At 39.0% G+C, this 23,815-nt stretch overlaps 2 protein-coding genes across 3 annotated transcripts in view; both read left to right on the top strand.

Moving 5' to 3' along the window:
- The first annotated feature begins 6,717 nt into the window (after positions 1-6,717).
- Positions 6,718-12,113, top strand: LOC136702443 (E3 ubiquitin/ISG15 ligase TRIM25-like). The gene is made up of 6 exons (XM_066677501.1): positions 6,718-7,395; positions 8,802-8,897; positions 9,242-9,475; positions 9,568-9,727; positions 9,810-9,869; positions 11,274-12,113. The coding sequence occupies exons 1-6, from the start codon at positions 6,811-6,813 to the stop codon at positions 11,801-11,803; spliced, it is 1,665 nt and encodes a 554-aa protein (XP_066533598.1). The 5' UTR covers positions 6,718-6,810; the 3' UTR covers positions 11,804-12,113.
- A 3,076-nt stretch (positions 12,114-15,189) lies between these two features.
- swt1 (SWT1 RNA endoribonuclease homolog) overlaps positions 15,190-23,815 on the top strand; it is a 28,320-nt gene continuing 19,694 nt past the window's right edge. Inside the window, exons 1-12 of one of the 2 annotated variants that reach the window (XM_066677711.1) lie at positions 15,190-15,336; positions 15,810-15,870; positions 16,471-16,557; positions 16,667-16,731; positions 16,819-17,797; positions 17,931-17,999; positions 18,077-18,206; positions 18,322-18,423; positions 19,259-19,447; positions 20,837-20,930; positions 21,148-21,302; positions 22,620-22,792. In XM_066677711.1, the coding sequence (XP_066533808.1) occupies positions 15,868-15,870; positions 16,471-16,557; positions 16,667-16,731; positions 16,819-17,797; positions 17,931-17,999; positions 18,077-18,206; positions 18,322-18,423; positions 19,259-19,447; positions 20,837-20,930; positions 21,148-21,302; positions 22,620-22,792 (2,046 nt within the window). In that variant the 5' untranslated portion in view covers positions 15,190-15,336; positions 15,810-15,867. The remainder of the gene's footprint in view (positions 15,337-15,809; positions 15,871-16,470; positions 16,558-16,666; positions 16,732-16,818; positions 17,798-17,930; positions 18,000-18,076; positions 18,207-18,321; positions 18,424-19,258; positions 19,448-20,836; positions 20,931-21,147; positions 21,303-22,619; positions 22,793-23,815) is intronic. The other variant, XM_066677712.1, reaches the window with a different exon arrangement.

Here is a 23,815-nt window from a genome sequence, read left to right as displayed (position 1 = left end):
GTCACCCGGAGGAAACCCACGCAGACACAGGGAGAACACACCACACTCCTCACAAACAGTCACCCGGAGGAAACCCACGCAGACACAGGGAGAACACACCACACTCCTCACAGACAGTCACCTGGAGGAACCCCATGCAGACACAGGGAGAACACACCACACTCCTCACAGACAGTCACCCGGAGGAAACCCACACAGACACAGGGAGAACACACCACACTCCTCACAGACAGTCACCCGGAGGAAACCCACGCAGACACAGGGAGAACACACCAACTCCTCACAGACAGTCACCCAGAGCGGGACGCGAACCCACAACCTTCAGGCCCCTGGAGCTGTGTGACTATGATACTACCTATTTATATAATTTAGATTTGGATATAATAAAATTTGTATTTGGATTCTATATCTGGTGTCCATATATGAACAGGTGTACACTGGGGTGTGCAAGATACATTTTTAAACTTTCACAGTTTTTGCGTACTTCAAGTTGTTTCATATTTTTAAATCATTTTCTTAACTAAGGGCTCTTTGAGTGAAGAAATGTCTTAAACACTCCACAGGGTAAATATGACCATAGTTTGCCCCCTTTGCTACAGTAACTTCTTCTACTCTTCTGGGAAGGTCTTAACTACACTTTGACACATTTCAGTAAGGATTTACTGTCACTCAGCTACAAACTGTAGGAGAATTAATTCAGAATCATTCATCTCAAAAGGTGTTGGGTGGTGCACAATTGCTTCATAGAACACACTTCCACTGCTTCACAGCCCAGTGCTGGGGGGCTTTATACAGTTTAGTCCACCTTTGGCACTGGTGTCTTTAAACTGTGTGTGGTTCTTAAAGTAGTCCATTTCACTGTAATTTAGGGGTGCCTAATACATGTTGTGAATGTGTATATCACCCTGTGAAGGACTGGCGCCCCCTCCATTGTGTGTTCCCGCATTGCACCCAGTGATTTCGTGTAGGACCCACCGCGACCCTGAACTGGAGAAGAGACAGTGAATGAATGAATTTGTGATGTATTTCACAGACACAGAAGTGTCGGCGTTGTACAGACTGAAGCTCTGAAGCTATTGTGTTTGTTTCTTAACTGGAACAGATGAATTATTATTTTTCTCTGAAACACCACAAGGGGGAGCCACAGTGCTGTAACCGACTGAACTGATCCACACCATAAAGTACTGTGCGTTACCACACATTCCCCTTCAGATCCCGTACAAAGTGCCAATACAGATATTAATATTTAATATTTATTTATTTATTTTCTGAAAAGAATGTAATTTTGTTTAACTGTTGCATTGCAGTGGTATGCATTTATAACAATTTGAATGAACATACCATTCTGTTTTACAAAGAAATACAGGAAATGTACAGGAAACTGAGCCCACAGAGATGTGAAGCACTTCCCAACAGTCAGTGATAAACATTGCCTACCTGGATGAAGCCGGCCTCAGCACCAATGCCTTGCACGAGCAGGACCTCTATTCTCCCTGACCTCTGCCTGCTTCATAATATCATCATATTCATTGATGTGATGGAACTATGTTTCAGTTTGGATTTCATCTGCCTGAGTTCCTATGTTGCATAATTATTTAAAGTGGCATTTTATAGTTAATCATTTTTAAATAAACCATATACTTCATATAAAATTATAAGTAATCTATGTATAAAATGTATATAGTATATATATAGTATAATAATCTATGTATAAAATTTGTAGATGACCAACTGTGTATGAATTATTTATTGACTGTTGTTTTTTTTTAAAGGGACAGTGCACAAATTACATTAGTCTCCAAAGAGAAAATATACTCTGGAGGATTCAGGCGCACGGGTAAATCCTACAATGAGGAGGACTCCTATATTAATTTCATATATCAGCAGTCTCTCGCAGCGTCTGTCAGTTAGTGTCAGACTGCATATTGGCTGGGCCTAGAAGAGGCCTTTTGTCAGATTGAGTGACAGACTGAGTTACCAGGACAGTAATCTCTGAGTGGTCCAATGGTGGGCCAGGAGTGGCCTACAGTCAGCAGGGTGCTGAATTCTTAAGCCAAGGAATTGATTTATGCTCACAGTCTGGGATATTGAAGAGTGACTTATTGCATGAGGCAATATTAAAGTAAGTGTTTTTTTCACAGCCTGAAAATGAGAAAAAGACTGACATCAGACAGCTTTCCTGCTCGACTGACACCAACTGATCAGGATGATGGGAGAGCATGACGACCTCATAATTTTATTACAACATTGTAGATCTGTCTACCGCATTTGGTGTAAGTCTAGCAGATCATTGTGTCATTTCATGTTTGTCTTTTCTTGAAATATTATTGTGATCGGTCTTGTCACAATTACTACGTCAGCCCCGACCTCTAGTATTTTCACTGACCACAATTATAGTGCGTAAAGATCTTATTTTAAATCAAACAGAACTTTTGGTTTGAATCATCACAAAAATGCTCACCAAACCTGATGCTCTTTCCCTACAACATGCAGCAGGTCTTTAACTGCAGCCACAACACAGTGACAGTGAGAGAGAGTGTAGTGTTATGCTCACTCCACCATTTTAGAATCTTCTTTGTTCTAAGATGCTTTTTTTAGGAAACACAGCCCAATGTTTAATTTTTTCTTAGGCTCCAAACCAAATGGCTCTTAACTGCCAACTTCCCCAACAGCAGACACATTTGGGTCTAATCTGTCTCACTTTTGGCGCTTACGGCTCAGTTACGACACTGGCAAGTGTTGAGGGCCAGACGTGGGCCAAATGGGTCACAGTGCATTTGATATCCAGCCTGTATATAGAGGACTTGTGGCTGAGTTGAGGGAGTCAGACTCACCCTGAATCAACCCCGTCATTTAGGGTCAAATGTAGGCCATTTGCCAAACATTTAATGCTATCTGGGTTAGTGCGTAAACACTGGCTTTTGCACATTTACAGCTAACAAAGAGTCTTATGTGGTCAAGCCACATGTGCACATGAATACAGCCAAATTTAGTGTCTGAAGTTTGTTTGGTGACGAAGGTGTGGTCTATTGGCTGTTGTGTATGAAGTCTTAGCTCACATATAATGGCGAGTTAACCACAAGACTGCTGTTAGTTTTCTCATCATTTCCAAGCTCATGTTCTGAGGAAAGGGAAGTGGCCAGTTTTTCTAAACATGTGGTCTTTGAGAAACCGTGTGCCACAAGCATGCAGTTGGTTTCATGATAATGTTGTAAGATATAAACTAACATTGGTCATTTGGGTGAATCTGATAACCTCAACAAAGTTAGTTCTTCTTTTTATCAACCAGATTTGCTCCAATTCCAAAATATACCTGTGCCTATATTTTTCTGAACCGCAGCTAACACTTCATTGTAGTATAACACACATGCACTGTAAATTCCCCACTGTTAAATCAACACTATTAGTGTTAACTTAACACTGAGTCTTAGATCCATTCCAAAAAATTAGAACATCATGGAAAAGTTGATTAATTTCCATAATTCAATTCATAAAGTTAAACTTTCATAGATTATAGATGCAGGGCCCACAATTTAAATTTAATTTAATTTACTGTGTGGAGAGACATTTGGAGCAGGTAGGTGTCCCAGTCACACAGCTCCAGGGACCTGGAGGTTGTGGGTTCGAGTCCTCCTCCGGGTGACTGTCTTTGAAGAGTGTGGTGTTCTCCCTGTGTCTGCGTGGGCTTCCTCCGGGTGACTGTCTGTGAGGAGTGTGGTGTGTTCTCTCTGTGTCTGCGTGGGTTTCCTCCGGGTGACTGTCTGTAAGGAGTGTGGTGTGTTCTCTCTGTGTCTGCGTGGGTTTCCTCCGGGTGACTGTCTGTGAGGAGTGTGGTGTGTTCTCTCTGTGTCTGCGTGGGTTTCCTCCGGGTGACTGTCTGTGAGGAGTGTGGTGTGTTCTCTGTGTCTGTGTGGGTTTCCTCCGGGTGACTGTCTGTGAGGAGTGTGGTGTGTTCTCCCTGTGTCCGCGTGGGTTTCCTCCCCCAGTCCAAAAACACACGTTGGTAGGTTGATTGGTGACTCAAAAGATAAATCATTTAAATACTTATAATCATCCTAAGTGCCTAAGATTTTGCAAAGTACTGTGCATTTCACATACTCCCTTCAGACCCTGAAACTCAGTGTCACGATAATAATCTACTTACGTCCTCAAGTTCACATAAACAGGATGAAATATGACAGTGACCAAGAGAGTGCTGTGTGATTGTCAAAATGTAGAAATGAGGCAGTGGCTCTTGAGGTTTCCTGAGAACTAAAGAGAATATAAAAGGCCATGTGGTAGAGAGGGTGTGTGTTTTTGAGGGGTGTAGAAGGGTCTGTGACGATGGAGTGTGTATATGTTCTGCTCATTGTATTTCACATCACTGAAGGTAAGTGCACTTATTTAAAATGTGTTTTTCCCCCAGAGTTATGTATGTTATTTTGGAATTTAATAATATGATAGGAGCTGTTCTTTGTGTTGTGTAGGCTGCACTCTCTCAGGTGAACGGCATGTAAAAGAGGTCACTGGACACAAGGGTGGGTCAGCACTACTACCCTGCTCCTGCACTGACCCTCTGTACAAACATCAGACATTTATCTGGATGGTACATAGTACAGAAGTAGGCTGGACTGACGTGGTGAAGGATGGTCGGCACAAAGGAAGACTACAGTGGTTTAATGAGGATCATCCTTCTAACCTCTCTCTGCTCATATCTGACCTGAGAGAAGACGACGAGGGGGACTACAGGTGTCAGACTGAGAAGGGAAGCAGAGAATTCTGGCTACATGTAAAAGGTAAAGTTTAAAATATGAAAACATATTGATATGAGTCAACAAGGCAATTAAGAAAATAACACAGAAACGGGTTATTAATCTTGTATCTTTGTACTGTGTATAGATTCAGTCATATTTGGACCTTGTTATTAAAAGCAGTCTGTCAATAAAAGCTGTATTTCTGATCACTCTTTATTTTTGCAGCTTGTGATTTGGTGAAAAGTGGAGAGACTGTGGAAGTGACAGGTTTCTCAGGAGAGTCTGTCGTCCTGCCCTGCTCCTGCACTGACCCACAGACCAAACCAGACACTGTGAGATGGACGTTTAAATCAGATAAATCTGTAACCTATGACTTTGAAGAAATATACCCTGCACAGACTGGACAGCACAGAGATAGAGTGAGACTGACCAATCAGAACTCAGGAGCCCTCTCTCTGCTCATATCACACCTGACTGAAGAGGATCAGGGAGAATACAGATGTTCAGTTCAGGGAGATTTGAGATTTTTCACACTTCTTATTAAAGGTAATCTTTGTTTTATATTAATGACATTTTTAACATTTTTAAAAAAGATCAATTATCTTGTTTTTATAAAAATAAATGATCAAGTTATTCATTGTGTTTGGTGGATATATATTTCTGCAGTGAGAGAAACTCCAACAGAAGATGCTCCAACTACAGCTGAGAGTGAGAGAGTCACGTGAGTCTCAACAGCTTCATCGAGTGAGATTTAAAGCATTGAATATTTAACGAACTGTACTTAATTGGGTTTTCTCTTTACAGGATGTGTGTTGCAAAGCAAAAACCTGATCAACCACATGTTTTCTGATTTGCATCAGGAAAAAGAATGAATGGATCCTCACAAACAAACTCTGCTCCTTTATTTTAATCATGGGACTAAGAATGGACTCATGTGGCTCATGTTGTAAATGCATTATAATGCAAAGCAATGATAACTGCACATGTTTCCTTTGAGGTAACCATGGTTAACAGAAGACAATGATTTTGTCACTCCCCATTTTAAAGCAAACATTTTCTTTGCTAATTCAGTTAGCATGACAGCGAGCATATATCGGTCCACTGGCACAAAAAGGCTAACTGTAGACCACTGCTGGTCCACCATCGGACCACTCAGATTACTGTCCTGTACAGAATATATCTCATTTATAATATCCTCACACAGATTTTAAATTCACAGGGACTTTTATTCTGGAAAACAAAGTAATACAAATATTACCAACAACTATGAGAGATATAATAATGAGTATAAGCCTGATATAAAATGATTATACTAAAAATGTTGACACTGTGCTGGATTAAAATGATTTACTAATCTTATTTATAAAGAATAACAAAAGAATCTAATAAAGGAAAACATGTAAATTGGACTGTGAATGGAAAAGTGCTAAAATGTGGCATTTTGTCTAAAATTCTGTTTAATCACCAGTGGTCCGCCCAGAAAACGCTGTTTAAAACACTAGTGGACCTCCAACTTTGCCCTCAGTGGGACAACAGTGGTCCACCGTCTCCTTAACACTTTCTCTTGAGCTAACAAGATCTCAGGAATGATTTTATCAGGTCATTTTGCAGCAGGGTTGAAATGCAGTGGAAATTGGATTTTGTGATTAAGTTGATTTTCATGGCAAGGAATGACACTGCACTTAGTTGTAATTCATCTGATAGCTGTTTATAACAATCTAGAGTTAAAGCAAATGGCCACCATAAAAACTGAAGCGGCAAACTCGAAAACCTAAATTAGGGTCAGTCTCAAAACTTTTGGCCACGATTTGTACATAAAGCTTTTTTTATTATTGTTGTTACTGCTTAATTTTTATATCTTTCTCTCTTGGATGTATTTTATGTGGAGTTTTATGATATATGCTTTGTTAAAAAAAAATAATAATTAAAACATGTATAAATAGAGGTACGTACTGCGCATGCTAATTGAAGTTTTTGGCGCGAAACCGTGAGGTAGAACTGTGTGTGTTTTTTTTTTTTTTTTATATAAATCTTGTCACTTGTGTGTGCCACCGTTGTGTTGTTCACCGCTGAAGACATGGCCCAGCCAGTGGAGGGACACTTTCAGGACTGCTTTTTCTGTTCCGTGTGTCTGGACGTCCTGGAAAATCCAGTAACCATCCCCTGTGGCCACAGCTTCTGTATGACGTGCATTGGAGAGTGCTGGGCTGAAGAGGAGCTGAAAAACAAAGCGCCGAGCTGCCCTCAGTGCAGAAGTCAGTTCTCTGAGAGACCCGCTCTTAACAAGAACACCGTTCTTTCTGAAGTGCTGAGGAGTCTCAGTGTGAGCAGAGACACGGATAAAAACGCCGAGGTGAAGTTAAATAGCGGCGAGTGTCATTTCTGCAGCGGAGAAAAACGCAGAGCTGTGAAATCCTGCCTCACCTGCGTGGCCTCCTTCTGTGAAACTCACCTCAGGACACACCACGACTTCCCCGTCTTTCAGGCGCACACACTCGTTGAACCTTGCTCGCGATTACAGGAGAAAATGTGTTCTGTTCACCACAAAGTCCTCGACGTGTTCTGTGTCCAGGACCAGCGCTGTATCTGCCTCCTCTGCGCCATGGACGACCACAGTGACCACAAAACTGTCTCCGCCGCCAAACAGTGGGCAGAGCAACAGGTAGAGTACACATGAGCGTTAAAGTCTGAGCACCACTTAATGGACCTCCATGAATATTTCACATTATTTTAGTTACTGACATATTTAAGTATGAATTAAAATGAAAATAGCAGCTTAATTTGCTTTAAAACTGACAATTTTATTAAATTGACGGAAAAACCCGAGCTCGCTACGGAAATTCTTGAACGCAACCGTGACGTCACTGGTGGACAACAGCGGAACAACGCCGCGGTAAAACACCGTTATGACTGACTGTTATGACAGTATCTAGCTAAATAACCAACATTATTCATGACAATAGACTAGCAATAAGCTAAACTCAAATGTAGAGGTACCGTTATTCTTGTAAATGTGATCTAAGTCGATGCAGCTACGTAGCCGAGTATAATCTGAGCCACCGAGTTTAGCAAGTCAAGTTAACGTTAACTAACACCAACTAAAACAGGCGAAGTGAGTGTCCTTACCCTGTTTACCTCCATGTTACAGAGGCTCTTGAACACCTTTCGTTGGTGTCCTTACATGCCCATATTGTTGGAAAAGCGCCAGTGAAATGAGCTACAGATAACGGAGTGAGCGGACGGTCCTTTCCAAAGTGCCCGTTTAAAGTTGACAAATTTAGTCCATTTTCTGGATATTTTGGGATCTTTGGGCCATTTGTGCACAGATGTCCCACTGTACATTGAATGATTGCAGCCAAAAACAACAACAGCAAAAGGCATATATGCTCAAATTATGTAAAAAAAATATATATATGAATAAAATATGATTAGCAGTAGTATGTTTTGAATGCTGACCGTAAAGGGTGACCAGCTTAATCAGCACCAGACCAGTATGTAATTCAAGCTAGTCTTTGTATAAGTTTACTGTTTATAAACATAGTGGTAAACTGGATAATAAAAAACTAAGGTTTTAAGCCAAACCTTTTCTCAGAACTACATTAAACAACACTGTCTCATTGAGCAATTAAATTATAAACATTTAGGGGTAGTTTCCTAGATAGGGATTAAACATAGTCCTGGACTATATCATCTTTTCAATGGAAAATTACAATTTAAAAATGCTGTGTAGTCCAGGTCTAGGCTTAATCCCAGATGATCTTTTTGAGGCTTAGAGTTTTCAGATGTCTGGTTCTTATCACTGCTGCTGTGAACAGTTTCAACTTTTACATTATGATAAAATTAAGCATTTCACATCAAAACGGTCTGAATTTCTTTGTTTATAACTTATTTCGAATTTGTGACAAATGTCTGAGGAAATATTTTGGAACCATTTTCTAGAGACATGAAGAGACACTCCTTAGGAAAGAAAACGTAATTTAGGATTAGACTCAATATACAAAACAATTTTATAACATTTCAATTTGCAAAAAAAAAATCTTTTCACTGATTCTGTGTTTCTTTTGACAGAAACCACTGCAAATACTGAAGGAGAACTTGATAATACTACAACTGCAAAGGAAGAATGAGTTGCAGGCGCTTAATAAGGCTGTAGAGGCTTGTTCTGTAAGTTTTATTATTATTAGAAGTAGTGGTAAGATTATTTTTTTAGAACATTACCCTCATGTTTATTGTAAGGCATTTTAACTATGAATAAACAAATAATTATTAATATTTACGATTGTGATGCCATGTGGACAGACAGCCCTGTCCTGGGTGTGTTCCTAACTTGCCCCAGTGCTTCTGGGTAGGCTCCAGAACCACCACAGCCTTGATCAGAATAAAGTGGTTACATAAAATGAATGATATTTAACAATTCATTGTTTATTACCTTATTTCTTTCCCTGTAAAATGCATGTTGACAGTAAATGGCTGTTTTTTTTTCACCTGTACTACATCTGTTGATCCAGACCACAGCACAGGCAGCTGTGAAGATTAATAAAGACTTTGTGACAGAAATTACTGGATCACTTGAGGGGAAATTGTCGCAGATTTCTCGTATGATCCAATACTATGAGAAGAATGAGTTGGGGAAAGCAGAAAAGCTCAAAAATAAGCTTGAGCAGAAGATCGCATGTCTTAAACTGGGTGAGGCTGAGGGCAGACAACTTGGACCTGCAGATGACCCCATACTCTCTATCCAAGTAATGGGACTGGCCTTTCAACTGTTCTATAGAAATACTACTTTGCAAAGATTATTTGACATTTATCAGGTTTAACATCATTATCTCAACAGAAACTCCTGTCTCTCTCTGCGTTCTGGGAGAGAGAGAGACCACAAAGTAACCCTGTGAGAGAGAACCCCTCATTTTTGGATAGCACTGCTCTTTTATCAGGGTTGAAGGAGCAGCTGGAGAAACTTATTGATGAGAAAATAAAAGAGATGATGGCAGCTGGTAAGAAACTGCAATAAAAAATATATATATGATTATGGTAGCCTGGGTTCAGTATGTCTTATGCCTGAATCTCCTTTTACAGCTGCAAAAATCAAAATAATCCTGCCGGCCAACCCCAAGACCAGACAGGAGTTCCAAGAACGTAAGTCATTTAGCCTTCATTGACCCAGGCTAGTCCAAATCCAGCACCAGCTTTGATAATCTTTATTTATAACTTCAGTACATTGATTTACTAATTCATATGACCTATGACTGAAATACATAAACGAGGCTAATTCTGATCTGCTGTTATCTTGAAAGAATCAACATAAAACTATTGTACGAAATGAAGAGCAATGTAAACAGATGTATTTTTAGAGGTGGTCACTAACTATTAGATTTGAGGTTACAAAGAGTACCAGATGGTTAGTTTGTTTGTTGATTGTATATAAGATAAATTGCATACAGCAACACAGTCAATCAATAAAGGTTAAAGGCTAAGCACCAGCGATATGAAAGTGTCAAACAAATAAATACAGTGGAATTTGAGTTCCTAACTTGTGTTTATTGATAGTCAGAAAACATGTTATTTCTTACTAATTCAAGGAATAAGGTTTAAAAGACCGTTGGTCCCGTCCCCCCCAACGGTGTTCAGAAACTCTAATAGGCGTCTTGCCTGTGACGTAGATGATGGACAACAACTCTAGAAGTTGATTGCACTTAATTTAATGCAAAATGGCGAAAAGGTGTGTTGTTTTTGGCTGCAATCATTCAATGTACAGTGGGACATCTGTGCACAAATGGCCCAAAGATCCCAAAATATCCAGAAAATGGACTAAATTTGTCAACTTTAAACGGGCACTGTGGAAAGGACCATCCGCTCACTCCGTTATCTGTAGCTCATTTCACTGGCGCTTTTCCAATAACATGGGCATGTAAGGACACCAACGAAAGGTGTTCAAGAGCCTCTGTAACATGGAGGTAAACAGGGTAAGGACACTTACTTCGCCTGTTTTAGTTGGTGCTAGTTAACGTTAGCTTGACTCGCTAAACTCGGTGCTCAGATTATACTCGGCTACGTAGCTGCATTACGGAGGTTTATAGTGTCGGATGAATTCGAGTTCGACTTCGATCACATTTACAAGAATAACGGTACCTCTAAATTTGAGTTTAGCTTATTGCTATGCTATTGTCATGAATAATGTTGGTTATTTTGCTAGATACTGTCATAACAGTCAGTCATAACGGTGTTTTACCCCGGTGTTGTTCAGGCGTCGTTCAAGAATTTCCGTAGCGCGCTCAGGTTTTTCCGGCAATTTAATAAAATTGTCAGTTTTAAAGCTAATTAAGCTGCTATATTCATTTTAATTCATACTTATATATGTCAGTAACTAAAATAATGTCAAATATTCATGGAGGTCCATGAAGTGGTGCTTAGCCTTTAATGCATGTTTTTAAAATTGTTTGATATTACAGTTCAGACACAGATTCAGTGAAACTACCAGAAGTCTCTTCAACATTGGGTTTATTGTGAAGTGAAATAATTTTCTTTTGACTGTGATATTAGATTTCTGCAAGCTGAAGCTTTCTCCTGAGTCAAGTCACTCAGTTCTGAAGCTGTCTGAAGAGAACCGGAAGGTTGAGTTTTCATCTTACACGAACACCATATCAGAAGTTACGCCTAACGCACAGAGATTTACTTCAGAGCACCAAGTTCTGTGTGATTCTCCTGTTAAAGGCTGCTGTTTCTGGGAGGTCACTGTAACTGGCACAGTTCACGTTGCTCTGTCATATGGCAGTATAGTTAGGAACGGGTGGGGAGATATAGGCAAGTTTGGATATAATGATCTGTCATGGAGTTTGGAATGTAACAGCAACAGCTGCAGGTTCAGACATAACTGCGTTGCTACTGAGATCTCTGTATATTCCCTGAAAAAAGTAGGGGTTTATCTGGATAAAGGTGCAGGCATTCTGGCTTTCTACAAGATCGGTGACTACAATGAATTTACACTGCTGCACCGAACCCAGACCACGTTTACAAAGCTTCTTTATCCTGGTTTCAGACTCTTACACAAATCATCTGTGAGTTTGTGCTAAGCTCCAATTTGCTATAAATATTATGTAATGCATAGTTGTACAAAATATTTGAACCCCTTCCACACTAGGTCTTCTTCCTGGGTTTAAAGTGTTGTTTATAACCTTTGAGAATTTCTTCTTACAATTGGGAAGTACTTAGCAGGAGAGCTTAGTTTTTTCCATAAGATGAACACTTTCAGTTTTTCTTATTTCTTGTAATCAGCTGAATGGCTGCAATATATTTAAAAAGAGAAAATCAGTGTTTTTCTTGGTTTGTGAATTTTTTTTTCTTCATTCTCTATTCAGAACATGTTTCAACGCGTATAATTCAACATGGAATAAAGTAAATGTTTTTGTTAATTCCTGTTTGTGTGTATCGTTTGTATAATACTTGAATTTCTATTTAAGCGTGTTGGAGTCCATCTGTACTCTTTTGTATTTAACACTTAATTGTATTAGTGCAGTTTAAGGCATAGGCCAACTTTTAAACAGTTTGTGTATATGAAATCTACACAAACTACAAACTTTTATTTTCTGATTGTTGAGCTGAATCACAGTTTGAGGTGTGTGTGTGTGAGAGAGAAAAGTGTGCCGCAAACGCACATTCATCCAGATCATCTGGTGCCAACCAGGAAACATTGGTCACAAGGCAGGAACACACTTTGGACAGAGTGGCATTCCATCACAGGCTTAACACGCACACGTTTGGCCGGTTTCTCACAGCCAGTTGGTCTACCAACATGTTTTTTTTGGTTTGTGGGAAGTAACTCAAATATCTTGTGGAAACCCACACAAACACAGGGAGAACACACCAACCACCTCCCTTTGCAGCTATTGCAGTTTCAAATTTTCTGGGAAGGCTTTCCATAAGGCTCAGGAGTGTGTTTATGGAAAGCTTTGGATGAGAAGGCCTGGCTTGCAGTCTCCACTCTAATTCATTCCAAGGGTGTTCTAGCGGGTTGAGGTGCTAGCCAGTCAAGATTTTTCACATCACACTTGTTCATCCGTGTTTTTATGGACCTTGCTTTGTGCACTGGTGCGCAGCCGTGCTGGAACAGGAAGGGGACATCCCCAAACTTCCCACAGATATTTAGTAGTGAGGCGATTTTACAGGTGGCATCCTATCACAGTATCTTGCTGGAATTCACTGACTTCCTGAGAATGACCCTTTCTTTTACAAATGTTTGTAGAAGCAGTTTGAATTCCTAGGTACTTGGGTTTTATACACGTGGGCATGGAAGTGACGGGAACACCTGAATTCAATGATTTGGATGGGTGAGTGGGTACTATTGGCAATATGGTGGCTGTGTGTGTATATATATATACATGTATGTGTGCTGTATATAATGTATGTATATGGTGTTTATTGAATTAGAACATTCACAGCAGCCTCAAAACTATTCAGAATTCTGTGCGATTGTCATTTGAAAGAAATGTCAGTTTGTTACAGAAAGCAACAGCTGTAAGTTATCTTTTTTATTTAAGTGTTAATTGTTAACTTTATTATTACAGATTCATCATTATGTCACACTTAATTTAGTTTATATCTCAGCAGTATGTCATGTATAGAGTTTAGTAATGTACTTCAATTAGCGGAGAATGTCAATATATTTAATGTGTGAGCAAGCAAATATTTTACTAGTAAGTTATGTGATAAGTTATATCTATATGTATGTGTACAGTATTATTAGATTTATTAAATATGTGATATAATTGATATTAAGACTACTGAAGTTCAAAGAAGATTGTATTAGATTTATGGAAGCACATTTGTCTCATCAGACTTTGAAATATTACCACCTTTGAATTTGTAACACTGAATATTTTTGTACTGAAATTCTGCATCTGAATTTTGCTGCTTTAGAATTTATGTCTTCAGATTTACACCTCTGAATATTTTGCTTCGAAATTATGCATCTGAATATAATTGCTCTTGAATAGAACTTGTGAATTTTCAAGAACACATTTTCACTGTTACTATTCAAGGTTAATAAATTCAGATAGAAATAATCAAGCTTAAAAAATTCAAACAATATATTTCGAAGTTGCTGAAATTCTGTAGACGACATTCAGAAACCAAAATACGAGTTACAAAAAATTCAGATACACATCCGGGACACCAAGGGTGAGCAATCGATTCATTTGGATTTTCTCTTTCACCTTAAATGCTGCTTACGAGAGTATCTTTTGCACTTATTACTTATTACTTCCTGGCATATTGCACTTAATGTAAGGTATTTTGTATAAATTGTGCTGTAGTTTGAATGTTAGATCCTCTTTTGTAAGTCGCTTTGGATAAAAGCGTCTGCCAAATGCATAAATGTAAATGCAGTAGTTGCATTATGTCGCCGCTAAATACGAACACGAAATACGAACTTCCACACCGTGGAAAAACTACATGTTTAGCTTCCTTCCGCGGATATTATCTCTTTATTTTCAAAGTGTCTCAAAAATCTGAAAGTCTATAACTGACTGCTGACATCCTGAAGATGAAGAAATTTTACCGTGGAAATGTTTTTGTAATGGCCCCGTTGAACAGAGCATGTGATGTGACAGAATGTGGAAAAGCAGCAAAATTCAGATGCAGAATTTCAGTGCAAAAAATGCAGTGCTACAAATTCAAAGGTGGTAATATTTCAAAAGTCTGATGAGACAGATTTGCTTCCATATAGATTACAAACATTATATTAATATGTAAGGAACCTTTTTATATGTATTTACTGTTTCACCATATACATGTTCGAGAATAAATCCTGGAGCTACAGAAGTAGCTCTGTCTGTTTCACATTCTTGGAAAGGTTTAGCTTACTGCCAAACTGTGTTACAACTATAGTAACAGGGAGGGCAGTATTGTGTGTGTGTGTGTTTGACTGTGGCTTAAGAAGAATTTTGCTTTGAGGGGAATTGAATATATATATATATATATATATATATATATATATATATATATATATATATATATATATATATATATATATATATATATATATATATTTTTTTTTTTTTTGCCAGGGCTGTAGTTGCAGAATATTATTTGAAATAAGGATGGGATTAATTAAAGTTGTCATATATTAAATAAAGGCAAAACACAGAAACTTGAATGTTGTTATATATGGGGATTTAAACAGCATGTACTTTTAAGAAAAAAAATCAGTTGAATTCTAGCCCTGCAAATTATGAAATGAACATGAACAAACTGAATAGGTAATACAAAGTTATTTAAATTCACACCTAAAATATTCAGTTTTTCAAATCCATGACAATTAATTAATCGAAGTGACTTCAGAGAAGCTATTTAGGGCTTAGGAAAAGGATTGGGACAGACCCTAGAGAAACAACGTAGAGCAAACGTAAAGACCAATCACAGCGCTTACATTTACGTAGTTTCCGCCCCGAGCGCCCGCTGCACTGTGTACAGTTTAAATACTCAAACGCTCTGTCAGTCTTCGGTGTTACAAGTGAATTTCCAACTGTTTAAAATAATAGAAACAGAGCGAGAAATGAGGACACGCCTCACTGTCTGCTGGACCGATAGATAACGCTACACCTCCCCGGTTTGTTATGAGCAGAAATGCCAGAGTTTTGTTGTTAAATGTAGCTGTGGCTAGGTTAGCGAGGTGCTAAAAACAGTAATAATTTCGGTTGTCCTCCATTGCTGCTCTTCATAGTTATCACTTATGCGTTACTAGTAATTACAGTTAAGGTCGTTGACTAAGTCGGGTTTATTCAGCTACGTTTAAATGAACAAAAACCTATGTTTGATTACATTAACAACGCTTCTTTGTAAATGGGGACAATATAGTTGTGCTCTGTGGTAAAACATTATTTCTTTCTTGAATTGTACACACACCACAAATTTAAACTCAGATAATGGGTTAAAATGTGACCTTTGTTAATAAAACATGCACACTGTTAAATGTTCTGTAAAAACCAAATGCTAAAGGACATAAAATAAAAAAGGAGATTCAGACAGCCAGGGTTTGTTAGCTACATATAAACCTAAGGATCCAATCTTATCAAATTTCAGGGCTGGGGGGTTTTGAGCTCTGTGGTGGAAGGATATGAAGACATAAAGATGGAGACTAATGGTATATTCATAGATATATTCTGTGTTTACTAAATAAAAGAAATTGTAGAGTCATGTTTAAACCACTTAAAAAGCATTATGGCTATTTTTTCCAAATACGGCATGTTTATGGGTGGCACAGCATTTTTGCCTATTAATGCTGGGATTTTGGGTTCATGTCTCATCTGGGTGGAGTTTTCCATGTTCTCCCCCTCTGGGGTCTCCCCGTTTCCTTTCCCAGTCCAAAAACATGAAGATTGGGTGAATTGGCTACTCTAAATTGGCCTGGTGTGAATGAATCTGTGTGTGTACATGCCCAGATATACATACATACTCTATCCTGGGTGAACCCCTAGTGCCTGATGCAGTCCTCCAGGTGGACGGTCGTTCCTGGTTGAGAGTATACTGTGTGCTTTTGGCTGCTGCTTCTTGCTAGCGTGTGTTGACTGTATTGTGTCCATGGGTGTCTAGAAAAGTGCTATATAGGTGTAACTATAGATTTTAAAAACTTTATTTATATATCTATACACTTAATTACATAATTATATGATTAGATAATTACTAAACATTGTCATATGACGGTGAACAGGCCCATTTTTCATAAAACCTCTGTTTCTCACAGACAGCAGCAATGACCAAAAAAAAGGCAAAGAAGCATAAGAAAGAGAGGAGAACATCATCCACACCCCCTTTAAAGGATCGAGGGAAGGTAAGGAAACTCTTAAAAGTGAGCTTGATTTTCTGTCTCTTGTTTGTGTTCAGTTATCAAGGTTTTATATATTAATTTATTGATGTTTTTTTTGTATTATTTATTTAAGCGTAAAGATGACAAAGAGACCCTTGGCCATCAAAGAGGTGGGGAAAAACACAAGCATGTATCTAGGTGAGCATCATTTTAAATATCCCAGTAGCTGTCTTTGTCTTTTTCTTGGTTATTTTGTGATTTAAACAGGCTTTCTTTGATCTGTAGCAGGAGAAAAGTCACTGACTATCCACCACCGTCTTCAGAAGACAGCCCAAAGAAAGAGAGGCACAAGAAATCAGAGGGACAAAGCAAGTCATCCGTGTTAAAGGGAAGCAAAGTATCTCAGGACAGTGATCACAGAGCCTTGCATGGCTCTGAAAAACACTCATCTTTGGGACATGTCTCAAGCTCAGGGAAAAGCTCAAGCAGCCACGCTTCATCCAGGCATGCTAATGATGTCTTAGTCAAAGACCTGGAGGAGCAGAGGAAGAAGCTGGTTAAGAGGAGGTCATCAGCGGAGGGGTCTGGGCAGAAATTGCCAAAGCCTGCCTTCCTCTCTGATGAAAAGAGGAAGAAGACTGAGAAGAGGAGAATTTGGCCAGAGGAAGATTACCCAGCGACAAAGAGGAGGAACACTGAGGAGCGGGATGATGTTGGTGTGGACCACAGGAAGCCTGAGGAGCTAAGTCAGGAAAGAAAGAAACTGGTGGAGAAGAGGTCCAAGGAGTTACCCAAAGATCTTACAGATGGAAAATACAGATGTCACACTAAGAAAGACAGCCACAGTTCCAAAGAGAGCTCACCCTCTGTCAAAAATACAAAAGCTACAAGTCCAAGAACACAGGGAAATGATGGAATTAGACAACAATCTTACTCAAGACAAGCACCATCCTCATGTCATCCTCCAGTCGCGTTCAAGATCCCAAAGAAATCTACTGTTGTGAAAGCACCGTCAAATACATTATTCTGGGACAATGGTGATAAAACACCTGCAGATGCCAAGCAGCATGCTACTTCTGTTTCTGTGGGCTCTTTACCTGTAAATGCTGCCCCAGAGCAAAAAAAATGGAGGCCTCTAAAGGTTTCTACTCAGGATCCTGTGTGCTCAAAACTATGTAAAACGTTTTCTTCTCCACAAGTCCAGCAACTGCAGTCAAGTCCACTGAGAGAGAGAGGGTCCCCAAGCAGTACTGCTGCAGGAAATGTAGGATTTTTACTGATTTTCGCACTAAGAATTAAGTTTGAATAGGCTTTTAAGAATTTTATGGTTCAGGGTGGGATTCTTTCATGATTTTGAAAACTGAACAACTTTAAGAATATATCTTTTCCCCTTTTAGACTGTTTCCCAAGTTGCTACGGTTACTAAAACTGCCGAGCCTGCAGAAACGTTTGACAATGACCAAGAGGTGAGTTGTTTGGACTTTTTGATGAAGACTAATAGATGAAGCCTACAGGTCTCATAGTTTTGTGTTGCATTTTGTAGATGCAGCTGGTTGAGGAACTGCACCTTGCCCGATCTGACAGGACACTCCAGGTGAATCTAGTGGAGAGCTATGGAGAACTTACCTGCATGGATGTTGACCCACCAGAGGAGAGCACCAGCTTGGCACTCAGTAATTTAACCACTGTACAGATTTATGGATGTGAAAATGCCTTCTGTATTATTATCCTGATTGCTCATATTAATTTCTGTTTTTATGTTGATATATATGTGATTGCCATCTTCAGGTCAGGAGAAGCACCAAGAAGACCTCCTCATTGTGTTGGACACCAACGTTCTCCTCAGCCATCTGGACTTTGTGAAAAAGATGATTTCCCATGGGCTCGGAGGTAAGATGGAAAAGGTTGAGTCAGGCTTTGTACTCAGGCTTTTTATACTCTCCATAGAAAAGTATGAGAGTAAACGAGACACTTTGAGGAAGCATTTGCTTATTGGCTGGAGTAATTTTTCAGTTAGTTCTGAGCCACTTTGTTTCCTGTTTTTTGATCCAGGGTTGTGTACAAGCACAACTTTTTTCAGCTGTTTTTTCATGAAAACAGCTACTGGATTGACTGTGTGTAGGACTGATTTAATGAGACACAAATAGGTAGAAGCATTAATAAACAGTTTGATGCTACCTTTACACACTGTTGATGTGCAGTCAGTCATCTTGGAATCTGAACTCAGGGTTGGTGAGGCTCTCCTGACATTCTGAGTAGGGAATCTGACTTATGGGGCATTCCAGTTTCCTTCTTGGAACTCAGAAATTCCAACTTTTCTGATGGAATGCAACATCATTTATATGTTGACTTCACAGAATACAATGAAATACAGGATGTTTCAACATCTAGTCTAAAGCCTTCCCAGAAAAGTACTCTCTGTTACGGCAAAGGAGGACAAGGCCTGTTATACGACCAGGTGTCCACGGTGTAGTTTTATTAGCTTAATACCAGCTTTTTGACTGTTGTCAAGGATTTTGTGTAGGAATAATTAGAGCCTTTTTTCTTTTAAAGGAGGTATTCCTTCAGAAGTTGCTTTTCAAATTCTCAAATGCAGATCATACACAGAAATGTATCTGTTTATTTGGTAGTTTAAACCCCTCAACAGCATTTTATTCTTGTGTAGTGTTTCTGCTTAAAAGTCTTACATGTTTTTTTTATTCTTACTGTCCCCTTTGGGTTCTAGCCCTGGGCTTCCCCACGCTGCTTGTTCCCTGGGTGGTTCTTCAGGAACTGGACTCACTGAAGAGCGGGAAACTGTCCCAGAATGTGGAGCACAAAGCCCGACCAGCTGTGCATTACATCTACAGCTGCCTGAAGAACCAGGTGCCACGTCTCTGGGGGCAGTCGATGCAGCAAGCCTCCCAGGCTTCCTGTGGGTATCTCTGTTTTAAGCTTCATAGCATAAACGTTATGTGAGTTTGACTATATTTGGAGGACCTGAACAAAACAGTCAAATTTATTCTGATGATCTATATAGACGTTTCGTTGTTATCCTGTCTTTACAAAACACACCTGTGTTTAATGTATGAAAACTAGTTGTCATTAACCTAAACCTAACATTAAAGGCTAAGCACCACTTAATGGACCTCCATGAATATTTCACAATATTTTAGTTACTGACATATATATGTATGAATTAAAATGAAAATAGCAGCTTAATTTGCTTTAAAACTGACAATTTTATTAAACTGACGGAAAAACCCGAGCTCGCTACGGAAATTCTTGAACGCAACCGTGACGTCACTGGTGGAAACAGCTGAACAACGCCGCGGTAAAACACCGTTATGACTGACTGTTATGACTGTTATATCTAGTTAAATAACCAACATTATTCATGACAATAGCCTAGCAATAAGCTAAACTCAAATGTAGAGGTACCGTTATTCTTGTAAATGTGATCGAAGTCGAACTCGAATTCATCCGACACTATAAACCTCCGTAATGCAGCTACGTAGCCGAGTATAATCTGAGCCACCGAGTTTAGCGAGTCAAGCTAACGTTAACTAACACCAACTAAAACAGGCGAAGTGAGTGTCCTTACCCTGTTTACCTCCATGTTACAGAGGCTCTTGAACACCTTTCGTTGGTGTCCTTACATGCCCATATTGTTGGAAAAGCGCCAGTGAAATGAGCACTGCAGATAACGGAGTTTCCGAACACGGTTGGGGGGGCGACCAACGGTCTTTTAAACGTCATTCCTTGAATTAGTAAGAAATAACACGTTTTCTGACTATCAATAAACACAAGTTAGGAACTCAAATCCCACTGTATTTATTTGCTTGACACTTTCATATCGCTGGTGCTTAGCCTTTAATCTAAAATTGGATTATGGTGAATTAGAGGAAGTAATCCAGAATATTTTTTTGTGAAAGGCATAATTTTAGAGTTGTTCACAGTGAAGATGAAAAGTACTAGATTTTTAAAAGCATGTCACTCATAATTATTAGACAAGTTTGTTTTGAACATATTTGCTGATGTCTGAGACATTGTTTCATGATTGTTTTGATATAAATATTCATAGTGATGTATGGCATGTATTCTTTAACATAGTCTTTGATAGAGAGGTCATGATTTCTGGTTGATTTCATTACCACTGTAAAGAAATCTGTACGTTTTTTTCTACTCTGCCCCTGAATGATTTTGTTTATACCTCAACCACTAAATAATGCAAATAAGAAGGGCTTCAGTATTTTATATAATTGATGTATGTGCTTCACCAGCACTAGAGGGTGCTGTACGATAAAGGATCAAATCTTTTCAGGTGGGTTAGATGTTGTGAATAATGATGACAGGGTGCTGCATTGCTGTCTGCAGTTCCAGACCTTGTTTCCAGAGGGCACTCTCATTCTATGCAGGTGAGTGAATTTTCCATTCTCTATTTGACCTCTACAGTCTTGGATCATCACCTGACTCTGCTTGTATTTGTTTTTTATAAAAGACTGAAGAAAATCTCTTGTCCTAAGTTAATTTGTTAACACACTGATATCCTAATTTTCTCTTTCTCCTATTCACCTTCATCCTCCTTTACCCGGTTATTCCTTGCATCCTTCTTTTTGTCTTTTCTTGCTTTAGTGATGACAAAAACCTATGCAGCAAGGCTTTGTTGAGTGGAGTCAAGGCCCTGAGTAAAGCAGATCTAATGGAGCAGGCAGAAGGAAACCTCACACTGTTAAACCGCAGCTATAACCCACGTACGGCCCATCCCCCTGCAGGACACACCAAGAAAGGTCAGGCAACTCGCAAGTCATTCTGAAGGTGGATGACTAATTTTCTGGGAACATTATTTATTTATTTATTTCAAATTACAATCAGATTGCTTATTAAAAGAAATGAATTAGTCAGAATATAATTCTGAAGAGGGCAGATACAAAGTAATACATTTACAGCAGCCAGGGGAAAGTCTAAGGTCTTTGCAGAACTGGGGTTAAAACATTATTAAGAGACAAGAGAAACTGGGATTCCACAAAACCTGGTAGAGTGCCATAACCACCACCATCAGATAAAAAGGACACTCTTGCGTCACATCTGACAAAATATCCATTACCGATTCTTTTCATTTTTCAATGGTGACTCAACATTATGGGTCTGAATAAATGGCCACATAGAGTCTGAGCTTAAAGCAAGTCCCCTGGCTTTATGAAAGGCAGTTATACTGCGAGTTATAAGTGGAGTCTAGGTCTTGTATGTTAATGTACAAAGAACACCATGTTTCTCTTTTTCTTTTTTCTTTTTTTTCAAGTATGGACCCGAAGGATTAAGATCTCTGTACATTATCTTACTTTATAAGAGTTCTTCTTTGGGTAGATATTGTTTTTTAGGACAAAGATGATATGTAGTGTTTGATGCATATTTGTAATTATCTGTTAATATGGTTGTTCCTGCATTTACTTACTGGCACTGAACAGTTAATAATTAGTAAGTGTTAATTTCAAAGTAAGTTTAGAGAGGTGTGACTTGCACAGTACTCACAGGATACAGAATGTTATAGTACAGATTACGCCTCTCCTCGTCTTGTAAAAGGTGCACTGAGGTGCTGAAATTGGGTAATTCGGTGTCACTGTTTGATTAGTGACATCAGAAGCGGTGTGGGGACCTCTGTAGAAAATGTGGTTTTAATATTGGTGGTAGTTATTTAGTAACCATTCAGAATGGCGGTAGAAATCTATAAAACATTGCATGAAAATGAACTGATACAGTGTATATGGTTATGCATAACTTTTCCAGTTTTTCTTTTCTTGGGGTAAAGCTTGTTTCAGGATGGCACAACACAACATCCTTTAGCAAAGCTGTATCAAAAGATTCAAAGTTTTCTGGGGCCTTTTTACAGAATCTTAAACTATGTTCTCTTTAGGATAAAATAAGATATTTTCTGATTCTTTATCTATTCCTTGAGGTACAGATGGTGTGAAACATCAAGGAAGTTTTTTCTTAAACTAGTCTTCAGTCTTTTAAAAAAAGATGCAGTTTGTTTGAAGTATATTTGATAGAAACATATGATCACTACTTTTCCCGCTTGAGTAAGAAGTTGTTCTTTGTGAAATCAGAGCAAGAGATGAAGCAGTGCGATGAAGAGGAGGCGGCGAGCAGGAGGGAGGCAGCTTGTGTGAAGAGAGAACTGAGCGAGTGTGTGTCTGTGCTGGAGAGCAACCTAAAGAGTGCTCTGTCTGCAGTTCTGGAGGAAGAGATGAAGGCTGCCTATGGAGAGCTGTGGACAGAGGTAACACAAAGAGAGAGAGAGAGAGAGCTTCACTCTTACCTTATAGCATTGTACTTCAAATATGGACCTGGAACCCACTTTAAAGTCACTATTAGACTGACTCGATGGGGGCAGTCAATTTCCCCCCAAAATAATTTTACTACCAGAATTACAAAATACTGCACTAGAAGCTGGATCTGGATTCATGGTCTTGGTTTAAAGACAAATGGCCTTGCCAGTCCCACCGGTTAGCCGTTACTCCCCCAATCATACAGTGCAATTAAGCTGGGAGAGTGAGAGCTTACAAGTTTTACACGGTTGAGTTACCGTGGAAATGAATTATGTTCTGGTTCTAGCTTAAAAACAGGATGATCATATTTCTCCTGCACTTAGGATTAACCACCTTCTCGAGGTGACCTGAAATTTTTATGGCCATTATAGTGCTATTAGTGTGAAACTGTAATACTGATGTGCTGTTTCTGAAGGTCACTGACCCTTTGTGGTGTGTGTATCTATGGGTCTAGATGACCTCAGGATTGATCTTGGTGAGCAACATGCTTCATTCTGAGTTATATGAATTAACGCTGGAAGACATTAACACGTCTACTGAGTTTATGTCGAACTACTGTATTTAACCTACTTAACAAACTTGTTCATAGGGTGTTTTTAGAAAAAGTATTGAGGAATTTAAAACAGTATTTGAAGCCATTAACATGAGGCTTGGGCAGGGCCATGTTTTTCATACTCAGCATGAACAATAGTTTTGTTTTATCAAAGTCAGTATACGTGAGACTGCCACACGTTAAAAATCAGTGTGAATGCTTGCCGTCTGTGTACAGAGACACTCCTGACCTTCACTAAGAGTCAGTCACGTTGCAGGGAAAGCTGCAAAAGGGAGAAACCCTTGCCTTGAAGTTTGGGGAAAAAAGAAAACATTTTCTATATTATTTGAGCAAAACTCTGCTATTATGTAATTATTATGTGTATTATTATTATCTATTATGTGATGTTTGTCAGATTTTACAAGGGATTTTAAATATTGTG

This window comes from Hoplias malabaricus, chromosome 7, assembly GCF_029633855.1.
Source record: "Hoplias malabaricus isolate fHopMal1 chromosome 7, fHopMal1.hap1, whole genome shotgun sequence".
NCBI classification, from domain to species: domain Eukaryota; kingdom Metazoa; phylum Chordata; class Actinopteri; order Characiformes; family Erythrinidae; genus Hoplias; species Hoplias malabaricus.
The sequence above is the reverse complement of the archived record's forward strand: the minus strand, read 5'-3'. Positions and strand labels throughout refer to the sequence as shown.